We start from the raw sequence: 17,525 nt of genomic DNA on the forward strand, positions 1-17,525 counted from the left end.
AAACATGTTTCTGTTACTTTTAATTTTTTTCTCTAATGCTATAGGTATAAATTACTAAGACACTCAAAAGAGCGCCAGTACATCGATGGGTTGAACAATTTAGTATATACGCCAAAAATACTGGTTGATAGGTTGTATACAAATATATCTGTAAACCTCATGCCAGAGTTAGCTCCAATTGAAGACTATTAAAAGAAGTAGCTCTCATGGCAAGATAGACCACAATGCTGGATCGGGAACTTGGAATGCACTCTTAATGGAGGTCAGTGAATGGATGTGTCACAGTGCCCTGGGTGGTGAGAAGAAGAGCCTGTGTTCTCAGTGTTTACTTGTGGGATTGTATACAGTCACCCTTCTTCCACCCACCCATCCTCTATCCTGAGACACACCCCATGGCGAGCACTGCAGAGACCAGATGCTGTTGCTTAAGTCTGGCAGTCAAGAGAGCTCCCTACAAAGAGAAAATTTTTATACTAAAATCTATAGTTTAATTCAAGAGAATGCTTTATTTCCATTTAAACATATTTTGTACATATGTGATATAAATTAATGTGTTTCAAATTGTTGAGAAACAAGATGTGTTGGCAGTTTTGCATGTAATGGGTTATGCCTTTATGGGACTTTTATAAACATTTTTTTATTTGCATGGAATAAAACAATGTAAATTTATGTCACTAAACAAAGGTTAACCTTGTGTGAAATGAAGGAACTGTCAATAATTGACAGCCAACTAATACAGTACACTGTTATACTAGTTTTGAGCTTTACACCGTCAGCTTTTTGTGTGGACGAAGTCACAGCTTCCTTAGGGTTTTAAAGGGTAAGAAGAAGGGACTTAGCTTTTCTTCCTACGGAGGATTACCTCTTTTTTTCCCCTTGCTTGCAATCTCATCGGAGTTTGCTAAATCACAACCATATTGTTTGTGTATATTGCATGAGTATTACCAAGAAAATCTTAAAAGTTATGATGTGACATGATATAAAGGACCTCTTTATGTTAAACGTCTCTCATGTACCTCTGGTGTAAGTGTCAGGGATTTTGTGCCTCAAAAAATGTTCCCAAGGTTGCGTGTGGTTGTACACTGTATTTTTTTGAATTCATAGTGAGCAGCGCTTTTATTATTTCTAGTTCAGAAGAGCCAAAAAAAAAATCTTCATTTAAAAAAATCAAAACAGTTTTGTAAAAGATTGAGTTATGGAAAACCCAGTAGTACTTAAAATATACAAATGAATTATACTATTAGGTAAGAAATTAAATGTTCTATTTTTATGAAAATAAATGCTTAGTAGATAAAAACAAATTTTAAGTTTGATTATTAGACTCATAGGATTTCAAGTTTGGAAGGGATCCTTTTTAATGTTGGCCAGTTTCATTCAAACTACATGTATTTTTTTCACTTTTAAGATATCACATCTCTGGTGTTAATTTCCTCACAAAAGCATAAATTAATAGAATTATATTAAAATACATTATCAGTTATTTAAATGCATTGGTGTTAATAAGACACTTCTCTAAAAACAGGTTTCTCTACCTGACATCACGTATATTACTTACTCTTAAATTTGGATGGCATTTTCATAGCAAAACCAAACAGTATCTTTACTTTGAAAATTATCAACTATGGTTAACCAAAGATTCTTTAAAATATCTTAAGATATTTTCACAAATTTAAAACAAAAAATTAAATATCTATAAAGTGCATCTTCAACAACATGAGGAACAATAGAAATGGGTTATTCATCTAACACAGAAATATGGTTATTTATCTCTCAGGTTGTAAATTTAATTTTGAAGTTGTCATTTTCTATGGCAAATATTAGTAACACGAATGACCACAAACCAAATCATAAAATAACTGAAATTCTTACACTTTGAGAAAACTGGTAGCTCTCAGTTATGATACCAAGCAGAATTTTTCTGCATTTATTTCTTAGAAATATTTCCAAAATATTTGTTTTTCATTTCTTTGCTGGTAACTCAGAATAATGAAAAATCAAACCTTCTGAAAAGCAAGGTATTTGTTCTTAAATTGTGTATCTATTCACTTTCTGTCTCTCATAGCCAATGTAATTTTTTAATTTGATGAAATGAAAGAAAGTAGGTTGGGAAAGTTAACATTTGTTGATCACTAACAAGATACTAGGGGCATAGGAGCATAATTAACCCAATAATACTTAAATATTTTAGTCATGGGGGAAATTAGGGCTGTTTCTGAGTCTTATTAGGAAAACATTTTTCTCTTTAATATGGAGCTGCCCACATTTTGGTATCTTCTTGTTTTGATACACATTTTTATAGTTTCAAGAGAACTGCGTTCTACTAGTATTTGTCTTATTTTCTTGGATTAAGTCTAGTAGTAATTTTTGTTTCAGGAGTGGACCATGAATGTTCCGCTATTTTCCGTTTTGAATACGGTGTGTCATCCTTTGAAAGCCGTCTCAGTAGTTTGCTTTTTGTCTTTTGTTTGTTTTTATTTTCTTTTTAAGTGCAGACCTCAAATTGATTGTTGCCTATAAATAGTAACTTTTATATGTTTGCATATAAGTGGCATAGCTTTGCCCAGTTATCTTCACTGTATAAAAATAACTGTAATCCATAAAAATTAACAAATAGATTGCAAATGCAAACTATCTTTATAGTTTGGTTGATTTATTAGTGAACATGTATTGATTACCTACTCTATCAGTTGCAATGCTAGGTATGTCTACAGAAAAAATATTTCATTTCTAAACAAATCAAGTCAAGCAAGTTGAAACCTTTCTAAAATTATGAAAACATCCTCTGATAACTTATGTGTTGTATTTCTTAGTCTCAAAGTCAAGAAACTTATATATGTGGACATAGTTATGAGCTCCTTATGGCCCTACTGGGAAACTTACATAGTGCCTTTCAACTAGAGAAAGTAGTAATGATTAATGGGCCTGTTTGTAGAAAAGAAAAGGAAAAAGTGTACACATTTGCTGTAAGATTATATCTCATTCACAGTGGAGATGGTCATTTAAGTCTTTGCCAAAACTGGGGTTTAATGAATATTTTTTTAAGTCTAATTATAAATTTCTGTTTGTATTTTGTGAAAAGGTGTTCAGTAAGAAAACCTTATTTGCAATATTATGTAAATACAAAAGGATGTATTAAAGCTTGCTTATTCTCCTTTCCCAGCCAAGATGTTGATATCCATTTTAAAACAAAATGGGAAAATATCCAATACAATATTCTCCTTCTTTTGGAAGCTCTGTACACGTGAAAGCAGACTTTGTGTCATTTTATTTGGCCTTTGCTTATCTCTGTTGTATTTCGTTGTGTACTTTTCAGACAAATACTGGTACTCTAGATTTATTATCTTTTATTTGCAAATACGCCAATGAGAGAACTAAAATGGTCATAGTGTTTATCAGAAAAAGGAAGTGTACTTAAGATTATTTTATTTATTAAAATCTGAAAGGCCTCTATATAAATGCACTGAAATAAATGCTAGTAATTTCTTGTACTCTCATTTTTTTTCTTTTTTTTTTTTTGCTTCTCATGGAAATGTTTGTACTTTTTTATCATTGTCTTTTATGAAATATAATGTTCTAAAGACCTGGTGTGATGATGTAATTATTTTCTCTCGGGAACTTTTTTTGGATTATCTGGGGTTTTGTTGTGTTTGTGTTCCTGAATTCCAGGTGAATTGCTGGTGAATACCTTGGTTGCACTAGGATTACACCATGAGTGTAAGGTGATCACATATGCCTTTGCAACAGTGTCTGTTAAATACATTTAGAGATCACCTCATAGCTTGGACCTCAGAGGAGACACCGTGACACTTAAATATTTTCATCAATGCAGTTAGTAATCTACTGTATCAAAATGAATATTTAAGAAGTCATTTTTAGCATAACTTTCTTCTCCCTGCACAACTTCAGTAAACTAAGCTGGTGTGTTGTGGGCAATTCCCTTCTTGTTTTTCAGGTATTAGGAGTCTGAATATCTTTAAGGCAAACAGTCAAATCTCAAAAATACCTCAAGAGTAGATTTGTGTTTGGGACTAGATGGTGAGATTATGACTTTTATCAACTTTAATTATTTGTGTGATAAATTCTCAGTATTATTAATCTGTATGCGTAGTATGAGCTACCAGAATATTGTCCACTATATATCACAAATAAAGCCAATCATTAAGTCATAATCATGTAGTCATGCAAAGCCATAAAATGGAGTTCTCTTAGTCTGCCCCAGGTTCCTACCTATGGTATTAATGTATCTTCTGATGAATCATGCCAACTTAATTTAATGGTTTTATAATTTTTTTGTTGTCTTTATTTTTTTCTTTCAGTTTTATTGAGATATAATTGACATACAGCACTGTCTGAGTTTAAGGTGTACAGCATAATGATATGATTAAACACCCATCATTTCATAAAGATGCAAAAGAAAAAAAAAGTTTTTCCTTGTATGGATTTAAGGCTGTGGAGATATCCTGGACCAAAATTGTTTTATTTAGAAAAGGCGTTTATTAAGGAGTACTCTATTGCTATTGATTTAAGTGACTTCAGAAAAGATAGTGCTATATCACTCAAAATTATACTACAATTAAAAGAAAAATATATGGGTTGAAAAATAAAACTTGTATTTTTCTCAGCACATTCCTACAACATATTTTGGTGGGCCTGAATTCCATTGCTAATTTAATCTTCCCAACTCCATTAGTTGAAGTCTGTGCTCTGGAGGATCTCCAAGAAGCGTCAGACATTACCTACCCTCAAGGAGTTTACTGTCCTCTGTGTGTAAAACTGAGAGTGGAAACACCTGAAAACCCACAGCCTATCAAATGAGGTGCTCCTTTGTGCCCTCTGCAAACTCAGTTTTATATTTCGCTCATGCAATATTAAAGAACCAACAGAGCATCTTGAAGGAGCAGATTTTCTCCACGTGCAGAATATTTCTTAGCTGGAAACACTACACTTCAGAAGGGTGGTTGAGATCAGTGCTTTTCTGCAACAGACCTTGAGTATTTGCAGTTAATTCTCAGTAGAACTGTGTGGAAGGTGGTAGTTATAAGCAAAGATTCTGGAGTCAGACTGATCTGAGTTTGAATTCACAGATTCCCTATTATTGGCTGTGAAATTACAGCAGAATTTTAAACTGTGGTCCTCAATTTCTTGGTCTCTCAATGGAGGACGATAGGAACTACCTGAGGATTGTTCAGATGATTAAAGCAGCTAATTCTAATAGAGCACTTAGCACAGTGCTGGACTCTTGAGCAGAAGCTTGGCTTATATTAAGTCAGTTTTCAGCTTTAGAGTGACAAGTTTTTCTTTCATGCCAATTGTCTTGTGTCATATTTTAAGAATGATACCACAAAATAAATGTTGTCACAAGGCACAGATACTGTGATGAAAGGGTTTGAGAGCAGATCCGAAAACACCTGCTTGATTTATCAAGGAGAAGGTGTTAATTTACCTCTGGGACATCATTTCCATCTGAGGTGGAATATTTTAAAGCATATTTAGTTAATTTCCAAGGATTCAACTTCTTTTACACAGTCCTTCCTCCCCTTCTTCCATTCCTTCACCTGCTCTTCTCCTTTCTTCTTCTACCACCACCATTGTTAGAATCAGGAAACATCATGGTGGCTGTTAGTTTCCCTGGAGTCTTAGTGAAATCCCATGAGTGCTTTCGTTCAGGCAGAACAGGGTCACTATGGGTAACCAGATTTGCCCCACATTATTCCATTATCCCTTGACCTTGTATAAATGTCATTTTGTATAGGATAATTATGCAGTCTTTCAGCCTGTCTAGCAGCTTCTGGCAGGCTGGTCTCTAGTCTCTCCAACCCCAATATTTTAGGGCATTTATTAAGCACCTGCTGTGTCTCAGGCACTGGGCTGTTCTGGTGGCATGAGAGTGACTTAAGACCCGATTCCTTCCCCCAAGGAGGCTACAGCCAAGTAAGGGAGATGCTCGCCAAGGGCTTCTCGTGGAAGCCAACCTCACCTCTTTTCCTCTATCTTATAACCTACTTGGAAACCCAACAGAAAAAGGGGCAAAAGTCTCAGGCCACGTAAACGAGGGGAGTTCCCAGAGTTCCACCCACAGGCTCAACACCACGGAGGAGATGGGGGTGGGGAGTGGGTGGGGCGATAGGGTTTGGCCACCACTGCTCCTCAGTGGGAGTGGGAAAGGCCCTGGCTATTCTTAGGGTGCCCTTCTGGAGAATAGACAGTATGGTTGAACGGTGCCTGCTGGTCTGCACCCTTCTAGGTTCTCAGGATGTGGAGAGCAGGCATTTCTTGAGGGGCTTTTTCTCTTTGGGTCAGTTATGGACATTTCTGGTTGCTGACCTCTCTGGCACCCAGGCTGGGATATCAAAGAGGCAAGAAAAGAACTCCCGGGACTTACGGCTGGGTTGTTCCTCGAGTCTCTGTGTCCTTGGGCAGTTGGTCTGCCTTACCCCACCTTTCGGAATCTTCTGGTAGGCTTCTGGTATTTGCATCTGCACAGAGGAAGTCCAGACAGGAAGGGTCTTGACTCCTGTCAAGGCCCCAACTTCCATGCAGGGCTCCGACCCCCCTGCAGTGTCGGCCCCAGGCAGGACCCCCATCCCATGCTGCTACTCTGTGGGGAGGCCTGGAATAGCAGAGCTTCTCTGCCTTTCAAGACAATGAGGAAAATCCACTCAGTAGGCTTTAGTTGTAGTTTTGAGTAAAGGAACCCTTTTTTCTTTTGGCCCTGGGCCTAGGCAGTGGCAACTTGAAGAGTCTCACGCTATACCAACTGAGCTAGCCAGGCCCCCAATGGGACATTTTAAATCGACTGATTTTATGGTAGACATTCTCGGTGACTGAGTTCTTGAAATCAAGCATGCAGATCCTGAAACTGAATATTTGAACGAGGTAACTTCCGGGAGCTGGTAGTCTTAGTGTTTCCCAGCAAACCGGTCCATTCCATGGTGCCATTTCTCACACATCTATATGAGAGGGAAAAACACCCTGGTAGAACCCCAGGGACTTTAAGGGCGCAGATGAGAACTATTTGCCTACCCGGATCCACCCTTTCCATTCATTCCTTTGGCAAATATTCACTGAGCACTGACTATGTGCTAGGGACTGTCCTCCACATACTTGGAAATATATTCCAGGGTATTTTCCAAATCACTCTCCTGAGGAAGGCTGTCGAGTCGTGTCCACTCAGCTCAGCGTGAGTCCTCATTTGGGCAGCTGCCAGGGCTTGTTCCAGCCCCAGTGTTCTCTCCCAAGCCCACCGTTGCATTCCTGCCGTATACGCAGTTTCCCAACCTTCAGCCTCCCGGGGAGTGACATTAGTGGCAGCGGCGGTGGGTGGGTGACTGCTGAGCCCCTGGGGAAGCTCCACATCTCAGTGTTTGTTTCAGCAGCTGCAGGTAACCCCTCTCTCCTTGCTGGCTGACAGTGATTCCGGAACAGACCTTCAGCATTTGCACTGATTGCCAAAGATGAATTACCATCTGCCTTGGCTTTAAATTAACTGGGGCAGTCCTAACCCACAGAGAATGGGAAGCTAGGAAAATGGAATTGATTCTGAGCTTATTTCCATTTTGAAAGGCAGGAAAAGGTCGTGGGGCTGAAGCGGGGGCAGGAGTGTTGTGTTCTCTGAAACGAGAAGTAAAAGGAAGGAATGGTCATAAGACTGAGGGTTTGGGTGAGAAATAAAAGTTCTTAGAAGTGTCACCTTCGTGAACAAAATACAGGTTAAGGCATAAACACCCTAAATTTCCTTGTTTGGCAGGTGCTATCCAAATGTTTCAGGAGGTATTTTAATATTAGTGAGTTTTGTTCTCTGCCTGTATGTGTACACACAATGCTGACTTCCAAGGTATGAGATTGAAAACTGGCTTGATGACTTCAAGCTCACTGTGGCTAAAATTGAACTCACCCATCACTGACTACAAATCTGCCCTCTGCCCATATTCCCAAGCTCAGTGACTGGGTGGTCCGTTTAATCTGCTGGCCAGGACTGATTGATGCCTAAAACTTCATGGACTCCTCTAATTCTCTCCCCATTCACAGCAAAGCTATCACCACTATTTTCTGATTTTTTGTTCTCAACAGCTCTATAGACATTGAGGAAGAGGGTGGGAAAGCAGCTGCTGGCATTCGGGAACTGGCCTCAAGTTTATTACAAGCTAGTTTGGGCCATCGTCGCTCTGTTGGATACAACAGTCTCACAGAACATCAAACAATGTTGGTCTAAGACCATGACAAAGCAAGAAAAAAAGGAATCGCTGAAACACACAAAATCCAAAACCTCCCTTTTCGCTAAAAGGAGTAACTATTTCTGCTTTACCAGTCACAGCTTTGTGTCTGCTCTGGTCTGCCTTCCCTACAGATGAACTGTTGAGATCTCAGTCATAGAATTGTCCCCACTTTCTGATGGCGTCCAGTCTAGAGATTGGAGTCCCACTTTCTTAGACTCTCCCCCAAGCCACCCAAGCAAAGCCCAAACCCTGTGATAGGGTCTGTCTAATACTGTCTTAGTGAGAGTGTTGTGTGTTCTCTCTTGCCGGGATGAGTAGTAAGTCCAACTGGTTCAGCTACACACGTGTTCCTGGTGGATTTGGGCTGGAGAGTACTGACACACTGTCTTCTCTCCATTTGTTGAATCTTGTTTTCATCACCGGCCTATAAAGCTACAACAACAACGTCATGGCTGTGTTTCCAGGTTCCAGGGTTCTTCCTCTCTGTCTCCTCTTTCTTGCTGCTATGAGATATTTCCTTCCCACCCACACCAGCACAATACGTGAGACTTTCTGTTGATCAAAAACGGGACATAGAATATGACATATTGACAACATCAACTCCTAACTATAATGCACTCAGATGAACACTGATATCACTTCTGTGGTATTCTTACCACAAACAATAATTTCAGTCCAATCCTGAAAAAATGCCAGGTGAGTCCAGACTGAGGGTGGTTCTCCAAAATAACGGATATCAGTACTGTTCAAAAGTGTCAATGTCATGAAAGACAAGTGTTATGAGTTAAATTGTGTCCCCCTCAAAATATATGTTTAAGTCCTAACCTCCAGTACCTCAGAATGTGATTTTATTTTGAAATGGGGTCATGGGAGATGTAATTGGTTAAAATGAGGTCACACTTGTCACAAAAAGACAAATACTGTTTGATTCTACTTATATGAGGATCTAAAGTAGTCAAATTCATAGACACAGAAGACAGAATGGTAGTCCCCAGGGGCCATGTGGAGGGGGCAAAGGGGAGTTGTTGTTTAATGGGTATAGAGTTTCAGATTTGCAAGATGAAAAAGTTCTGGAGATCTGTTTCACAATAATGTGAAAATACTTAGCACTACAAACTGAACACTTCAAAATGGTTAAGATGATAAATTTTATGTTTTTTTACCACAATAAAATGTATATTTAAAAAATAAAAGATGAGATTATAATCCAGTAAGAAGGCAGCCATAGGAAGGCAGAGACACATGGTTCTCTCTCTCAGTTGTGGAGGGTAGAAGCCCCAAATCAAGGTGACATCAGGGCCATCAGCCTCCGCTCCAGCCTCATTTCCCGCCACTCCCAGCCCTCCTGTGACAGAGATGGTTGTTGACCAACACAGATTAGTGCTTTTTTCCAGACTGTAGAGTTGTTCTGGGAAATGACTCTCCGCTGGGGACCATATTGCTCAGTGCATCTGAATGGGACCGTGTAACTAGTTCTGGCCTGTGAAATGTCAGGGAGAATCCTGTGTGACACTTCAGTGCAGAGGCAGCTAATACCATAATTTCTTCCTCCAGCCTGCTGACTAGGTGTCCCTTGAAGCCACAAAATAAATCAAACTGGGGCCCTGAGTCCCCATGTGGAGGAAAGCCACCTCCATGTGGAGGGTCACCAGAACATGAACTTCTGCACTGGACTTCGCACTCATGAGAAATAAACTTTGTGTTCGGGCACAGAGGTTTGGGGTTGTTTGTTACGGTAGCACAACCTAGTGCACCTCAATACCCACTACGATCCAATATTCTAATCCCCCATCTGTTCTCTCAATTTATCAAGCTCTTTCCCTTGGCCTGCTCTTGCAATCTCTGCTCTCCTTACTTAGAATACGTCCTCCTTTTCTACCCGATAAAGGGCTAAGAGTCAAATTTCAAACAAGTGCAACTTATTCCGAGTTCCTCTCTGACTTCTCCAGGCTGTTTGCTATCCCTCTTTCCCACCCTCCTGCCAAGGTATGGTGCCTTGGGCCATAGCCCTTGTCAAATCACGTTGACATAGTTATCTTCTTAAAAGAATGTGAGCGCTTTATACGCAGGCACTGGATCTTATTTAGGTTCAAAGCATCTAAAGGAATGCTTGGCGTACAGCAATCTCTCAGTACATGAATTTCGGGTTAGTCCAAGTGAGTTGGGGGTGCGAGGGTTCTCTGATCACATCCCCCAGTCAGCTGCCTGTGGGCTCTGGTCATTCTGAACCAGATTAGAGGGCTTGAGTCACTGTAAGTCTGTCCCGGTGGAGCTGGGCTACTCTTGAAATCAGCGAAGCACTTAAAGGAAATGCACATAATAAAGAAGAGGACCCTTAGAATTTGCCTTTTGCTATTCACCAAAGGTGAGAGGAAAAGAAAGCTCTCTCATTTTCAGAATGTGTGTTTTTAATAGCTGCGGACGAGGTCGAATATGTGCTTAGCTTGGAAAACATTGGAAATTTGGATTTCCCCCAGAGTTCAGCCGGAGATGTTCTTTGAGTTCCTTTGCATTTCTGTCAAATTTGGTTCCTTTTGTTTATTCGAGAGGACAACAGGGGAATAAAAAAAAGCAAGATCAAATGGTGAGATGGGAAGTGCTTTAATAGGAATGTTTTATTGTCTCTGCCCGAGTTTCTAACATAGCCTATAAAGTGAGAGCCCTGCTTTAATAAAAATGGAATGCTGTTGGTTACACGAAGTCCTGTCCCTCATCCTGCAGGTCCACCGAAGCAGGTGCCCCTCACTCCTTGGGGCCGCTGATGAGGGCCGTGGTGGAGTAGGTGCAGGGGCTGAGCAGGGCCATGATGGTATAGTGGCGGTGGCCAGACTCGTTGGCTGTGAACACCACCTAGGAGGGAACACAGACCGGATTGCTTTTCAGCAGAGCCTCCAAATGTGAGTCACAGACAGAGAGACCACTCCAAGTCCAAAGACATTAGTTTTACTTTCTTATTTTGTTTTCTGGAGCAGTGTGAGCAAAAGGCAAAACTCCAGATATGCTGGCCAGCTAAGCCGCTGGAGCCTTGCGCAGCCCTTTCCACCAGATGCTTTACTCCCGCCTGTATAATCAGGTCTCTCTCTTTTTTTGGGAGATTCACACTAAAAATCAGGGTGGCCCTAACCTGACCGAGGGAAATCACAGAGCTCCTAATTGCTCACGTAATTAGTTGATCTTTAACGCTGACCGACATGTCTGGATTCTATTTCCACGGCAGCCATCTGTTTAACACGACTTAAGGAATTACTACAGACAAGGAGATTGGGCCCATGGATAACGTTGAGGTTCCCACTACCTCATAGGCAGAGGAGTAGAGTGTGAAACAAGGGTTACAAATGTGGCTTTATTTTTATTATTATTATTTTTTCTAGCGTGACTTCTCACAGGAAGAAAGCTGAGGCACACCTGGAGGCTAAACCCAGCCTGGGCCCTGGTGGTAAATATTACTGCTCTTCCCCTTACTGGCCCCGTGACCTTGGCAAGTTATTTAACTTCCCTGGGCCTTACTTTCTTCACCTGTAAAATAAGGATAATAATAGGAATGGCTCCAATGGGTTGTTTACAAAGATTACATAGGTTAAATATAGAAAACAGTGGTAGTATATGCTTGAGAACTGTTATCTATTGTGTTGCTATTATTATTATGAATTTACTGTCTCTGTATGCATCGTCCGAAATCACTTATCCAAACCTCTGGAAGCCAGATGTGTTTTGGAATGAAAAAATTGTCAGATTTTAGAGAATTAAAATGATGCACTTATTTTTTGCTGTGTGACACCCTAAGTGGGGTCTGGAGGGTTGCCTAATAATCCAACATATTAATATTTCTTCAGCAGACAAACAATAGGATTCAGTGGAAGGAATGAAATCTCTAAAGAGCATCTTGTAAGTTCAGGTCATGTTACTAAATGAGTTATCATCAAAGAGAGAAAAAGTTTGCTTTTCAGAGTTTTGTGGATTTTTGATTGTAGAAATGGGAAAGGGAAGCTGTGCTAGTACAGTACGTTCCTTCCGACTTTTCCAAGGGGTGCAAAGTGCAAACGGTGCATTTTCTGGGATTGAAAACAAACAAAAAATTAAAAACAACACAAGCATCCATCCACTCACCTCTGCCTATTCATGGAAAGGGGAAAAGCCAAGTGACTTCCAGTAGGATTTGGTGTCTAATTCTACTTGTATATTCCTTCTACAAGTTTTTCATCTGTTGTGAGCCCATGGAGCTCCCCAAATTCACTGGTTTTCCTAGAAGGTGCAAAAGTCCACGTTAAGTTAGGCATTGAGGGAATAAATGCCATTTTGAGGTGACACCACACACACACACACACACACATGCACACACATAAGTGCAGTTTGTTTATGTGATTATATATATGTGTGTATATATATATATATATATTTTTTTTTTCTCAACTAGGTCAGGACAGGGAAAATTCTAGTAACTGTAAAATTAACTGACAGGAAATTTGTCAGGAATATTTCAAAAAGCTCATTGTAGATTTTTTCTCTTATGAGGTTTCACTTCAAAAAAGTCATTACGCATAAATACACTACCTTGTGTCATAAATACGCTACCATGTGTAAAATAGATAGCTGGTGGGAACCTGCTGTATAGCACAGGGAGCTCAGCTCGGTGCTCTGTGGTGACCTAGATGGCTGGGATGGGGGGTGGGAGGGAGGTCCAAGAGGGAGGCGATATATGTATACGTATAGCTGATTCACTTCGTTGTACAGCAGAAACTAACACCACATTGTAAACCAATTTTGCTCCAATAAAAAAAAAGAAAAAAAAAAACCACACTGACGTTTTCTAGAGAGGTACACTTTTAACGTGGGATCCTTCATTGCATTCATTATCATCTATTTACACTCTTGTAAACTGATGCTCCCAGAGTAACCAAACTTTAAAGCATTAATATAAACACGATACCTCTTTTAATTGCAATAGACACATTCTTAAGTCATTCAGTCCAACAGGACCCATTACTAATAAACAAAAAACACATTTTTGGCCGCTTCCCCATACAGTACAAAGTAAGGAGGAGAGTAAACGGCTTCCCCAGCAAGGGGCCTTGTCCCCTCAGTGTTTTGAGGGGGAAATTGTAGATGAAAACCTGGTTCCAGGCCAATGGCAGGAGATAGAGGAACATCTAGAAACTCAGGGAAGTGTTTGAACTGGGCTAACTTGGGGCTTGTGGGTGAGGCGTGGGAAGGTCAAAGAAGCTCTAACCATCATGGTGGGGGAGGAGGGACAGCCCAGGCCACTCAGGAAGGCAGTTACTGAAGCTGTGACCTCCCTGGGGCCCACCTGGCACCCAGGTAGCCTGCAGCAGAGCCAGCCTGACTGACGGGTCCATAGTCCCCGGGAACCACCAAGGGCAGATTGAGCTGACAGCCGCTAATTTGGAGGACTTAAATGATGTGCAGTTTCAGGAAAATTTGTTTTTATTAACTTGTTGGATAATTTGATGTGACGGGATTTTGTTCATACGTAGAAAACTGAGAGTAGTTCTTGCTGTCAGTTGAAAAGACTGTTTGACGTTTTATTGCAATGGGTTTCCTTTCCCGAAAGCTAAAAATCTTTTCAACGTACTTCTGTGTCTACATGTTCCAATTTAGGTTTTAGCAGACTAATTGCCAGACAGTTAACATTAAAAAAAAAAAAAAAGTCATTACGATTCAGGGTCGGTGTTTGGGCGAAGGTTCGTAACTACCCCTGGAAGTGGCCATAAGCTTCTCTGACTGGGGTTCCCTTGGGGAACCTGGGGGCCTCACTTCTCTCCCCTGTTGTGTGAGGGTATCTTCCAGAGGCGGTATCATTTGTACACATGATGGGAACCCCAAAATACAAGGAGAAACCCATATCTGACTTTTTCATTGTTTATATGATTAAGCTCCTTGGTAACTCTTTGCCGTCAACAAATACTAGGTAACTCCTTTTTGTTTTTAAACTAGGCAATTTCTGTTTCCATGTAAGTACCTGCTCAATGGCTGGTGTTAGAAATCACTCTCCATTAGATAGCAAAAACTAAGACAGGTAAAAATGGAAGTTGTCTTTATTGACTCTTTCTTCCTTGCCAGGAAGAAAATATTGGATTTCCCTTTTTTGTCTTTTCATCAGAAAAAAAAATTCCCACAAACATCTGAATGTTGTTTTTTTTTTCTTTTTATTTATTTATTTATTTATTTATTTTCATCTGAATGTTTTTGGCATCCGTTCTGTCTCATGCTTAGAATATTCTCTTAACTTGGCATTTCCACAGTGTTCTTGGCATTTTATAGAAACATAAGTGAACTAACAAATAAAAACTGAGTGGAAACCACACTAAAGAAAATGACCTTCCCAATGATGGATGAAGAATCATCATGTGTAAAAAAAAAAAGAAAAAATTATATTTCAAGAATCATCATGTGATTCTTGGGATTCATTGAAAACCCACAGAAACTCTCTTCTCAGGGGACAGAAACACTTAGCAGTATCGCTTGGTACTGAATGTTTCTTCGTTGTTCATTCTTTTCGTTGGTTGGTTTAGATTTTACTAATGTGCATTTTCTTTGAAACTCTTGCTAGTGGAGGTGGAAGAACTCTGTGAAAGTTATAGAGCGTCTGGTGAAGGTGAGAAGTCATTTGGGCTCCCAGCGGTGGGGCATGGTGACGCTGATCTGTGGCTGTGCTTGCTGTCACGTGTCTTTCTCTTCTGTGTCTTTTCTTATGGAGCTCGATAGCCCCAGCCTCACAGAGTAGATGCTCCACCAGGGTTTGCTAGACAACAGCTCTGAACTCTGGATGATCCAGATACACTACAGACAGTCACCTCCTCCATGCAGCCCCTCGATTCCATTCCTTTCATTAATAAATCAACACAAATTCTACATCTTTCCTAACATTCAAAGACAAGGAGTGTTATGCAAGGGCATCAAGGCATCTGGAATTCCTGAAATTATATACACGTTTTTGTATGTGTGTATATGTGTATTTTTCTGGGCATGGAGTTCATAGTTTTCATCACCCTTTTCATGTGGTTCATGACCCCAAAATGTGGTGAAGTGTAGGGGGGAGTAGGAAGCTGCCCGGAATGCTGTTCAGGATCCTGGTCACTTGCAGCTGAACAAGGCAAGAGGGCATCCTTCTCAGAATCCACCTTCCCTCTGCCCACATTTTCAGTTTACTTGGTGGACCTTTAGTGAATGATGTTGTTAGGGACCCTTTGACCGAAACCGCCCGCCTTGGCCAGGTACGACAATAACTGCTTGCATGAGTTGTCTCACAACAGGAGGTCCCGATAAGGAACACGGCACTGCCTCAGAAAACTAATCGGGAGAACCCGAGAGGGGCCAAAAGGAGGGAGGAGCCCATAGGTCCTGCCGACCTCCCAGAAACCCTCGAGCTAGAATCCATCTTGGCAGAGAGATGTGCCTGCCACCAGGAAGGATCCTGAGTCAGGCCAAATATGGGCACAAGCAAGATGATTGGCCAGAGACAGCCGGAAACTAACCCCATCACCATAAGCCCTGAGACTGCGAGCCACGTGGCAGAACAGTCCTCCTGGGTTCCCTTACCCTGCTGCTCTCCACCCAGGCGCCCGTTCCCAGTAAAGTCTCTGCTTTGTCAGCACGTGCGTCTCCTCGGACAATTCATTTCCGAGTGTTAGATGAGAGCCCACTCTCGGGCCCTGGAAGGGGCCCCCCTTCTGGTAACAATGTGAGCCCCTCTCTCTAACAAGTGGCGGGGGAACGGGAAGGTATAACCAAGTCCTCCATCTGGGTTCTCCGGGCAGCTCACCCCGAGGCAAACGGCTCCCAGGTCTCGTCAGCAGCCTTTTTGAACACTTGCACGCCCACGTTCACAGCAGGAATGCCCTGGGCCACATCTAGGACCTTGACCATCAGAGGACACTTGGATTCAACAGAGGCCTGGGCAGAGAGAAAACAAGTGACAAGTCAACAAAGTTGGTCAGAGTGACAGGATGCGTCCTTTGTGACCTTCGATTTGGAGGAGGCAGAAAGGACACGCGAATCCCATTTCCAGCTACGGAAGTGTTGATGGTTAATGAGCTTCCCTCACTCAGTGTAGCAAAGACGTGATTGTCTCCAAAGAAGGAATGGTTTCTGCCTCTGGACATGCTGTGCTCCAGCGGGGGGCGTGTATAATGAACTTGAAGGGAGCAAATAGGCCCTCTGAGAACAGTTGCTTCAGTAAGCCTCATCATCTGAGTGGAATTACTACAAAGATGTACTGTGCCATGGGACTAAATAGTTTTTCCTGAGAGCATTTTACTCAGTTGTTGCTGTAGTGATTCCCTCTTACTAGTCGCTGTAAAATAATGTCAGATGATTTCATGACCCTTTTTAGAGTTTTAGTTAATTCTCCTAGGGGATTTAAGAATTTTTTTTCTTTTTCTTTTTGGCTGTACTGCATAGCTTGCGGGATCTTAGTTCCCCAACCAGGGGTCAACCCGGGGCCCGCAGCAGTGAAAGGGCCGGGACCTAACCACTGGGCCACCAGGGAATTCTCAGGATTTAAGAGTTAGATATCTGACTAGAACGTTGTCTGCCAAGCCTTTCAGAGGTTAATCCCTACATACTTTTTGATTAGCTAAAGGGAAATCAACTTTACCAAATGTCAAGCTTCTGAAAACTCAATAGTAACAGCTTCTGGAATATCGGATCTTTATTTCTACCATTTATCTGAGGAAATTGAGGCACCACTGCAAAGCCATAAAGGAGAGCGCCCAGGATCCAAGCCCCAGTTCAGTGAGCTCTGCAGAATTTCATTGTTTTTGAAGTTTGAATCAATGATGTTTAAAAATAGATGCTGGGTGCCCTGGCCCTACTAACAAAAGCTGGTTGGCAAAGCAGGAAGGAGTCCCTTCTACTTCGTCCACAGGAGACACATGAAAGGATTTCAAAGAGTCGAACACTCACCACAGGGCTAGCCTTAGACACAAATACCAGTCCAGCGAGGCAAGGGAGGAACAGACGGGAAGAAGCCATTCTGCCGAGGACTGGTGGGTCTCTGAGAAGGGCTGCTCCCAGCTTCGGGCTTTTATACTCACTTCTCCCCAGCCAGCCTCCTGAGCCCTGCCAACCTGACTCCAAACCTGCTGATTCTGACTACTGACTTAGTCAACAAAAGGAGAATAAGTAACCCACACAAATATGAAACTTGCCTAGACAGATTAGAGCGTCAGAACATTAGCTCTATGAAATATTCTTAACAGGTCATTTGACCAGCTAGATGACCAAAACAAAACAATCAAAACAAACAAAAATACCCTTCTCCATGCGTGGCTGGATGCAGCAACATTCTTG

At 41.3% G+C, this 17,525-nt stretch overlaps 2 protein-coding genes across 5 annotated transcripts in view; one reads left to right on the forward strand and one right to left on the reverse strand.

Moving 5' to 3' along the window:
* B4GALT6 (beta-1,4-galactosyltransferase 6) overlaps window positions 1-11,088 on the forward strand; it is a 73,593-nt gene extending 62,505 nt beyond the window's left edge. For 3 of the 4 annotated variants that reach the window (XM_060121313.1, XM_060121315.1, XM_060121316.1), the window contains one exon: window positions 45-3,532. In XM_060121313.1, coding sequence (XP_059977296.1) covers window positions 45-192 — 148 coding nt within the window. In that variant the 3' untranslated portion in view covers window positions 193-3,532. Of the gene's footprint in view, window positions 1-44; window positions 3,533-10,937 lie in introns of those variants that run through there. The other variant, XM_060121314.1, reaches the window with a different exon arrangement.
* On the reverse strand, window positions 10,852-17,239 carry TTR (transthyretin). The gene is given in 5 exon segments (XM_060121317.1): window positions 10,852-11,066; window positions 12,324-12,388; window positions 12,391-12,458; window positions 15,997-16,127; window positions 17,139-17,239. Coding segments are annotated over 5 exon segments (441 nt in total). The 5' UTR covers window positions 17,208-17,239; the 3' UTR covers window positions 10,852-10,958.
* Window positions 17,240-17,525: the final 286 nt, after the last annotated feature.

This window comes from Lagenorhynchus albirostris, chromosome 14 (genome assembly GCF_949774975.1).
Source record: "Lagenorhynchus albirostris chromosome 14, mLagAlb1.1, whole genome shotgun sequence".
Classification (NCBI taxonomy): domain Eukaryota; kingdom Metazoa; phylum Chordata; class Mammalia; order Artiodactyla; family Delphinidae; genus Lagenorhynchus; species Lagenorhynchus albirostris.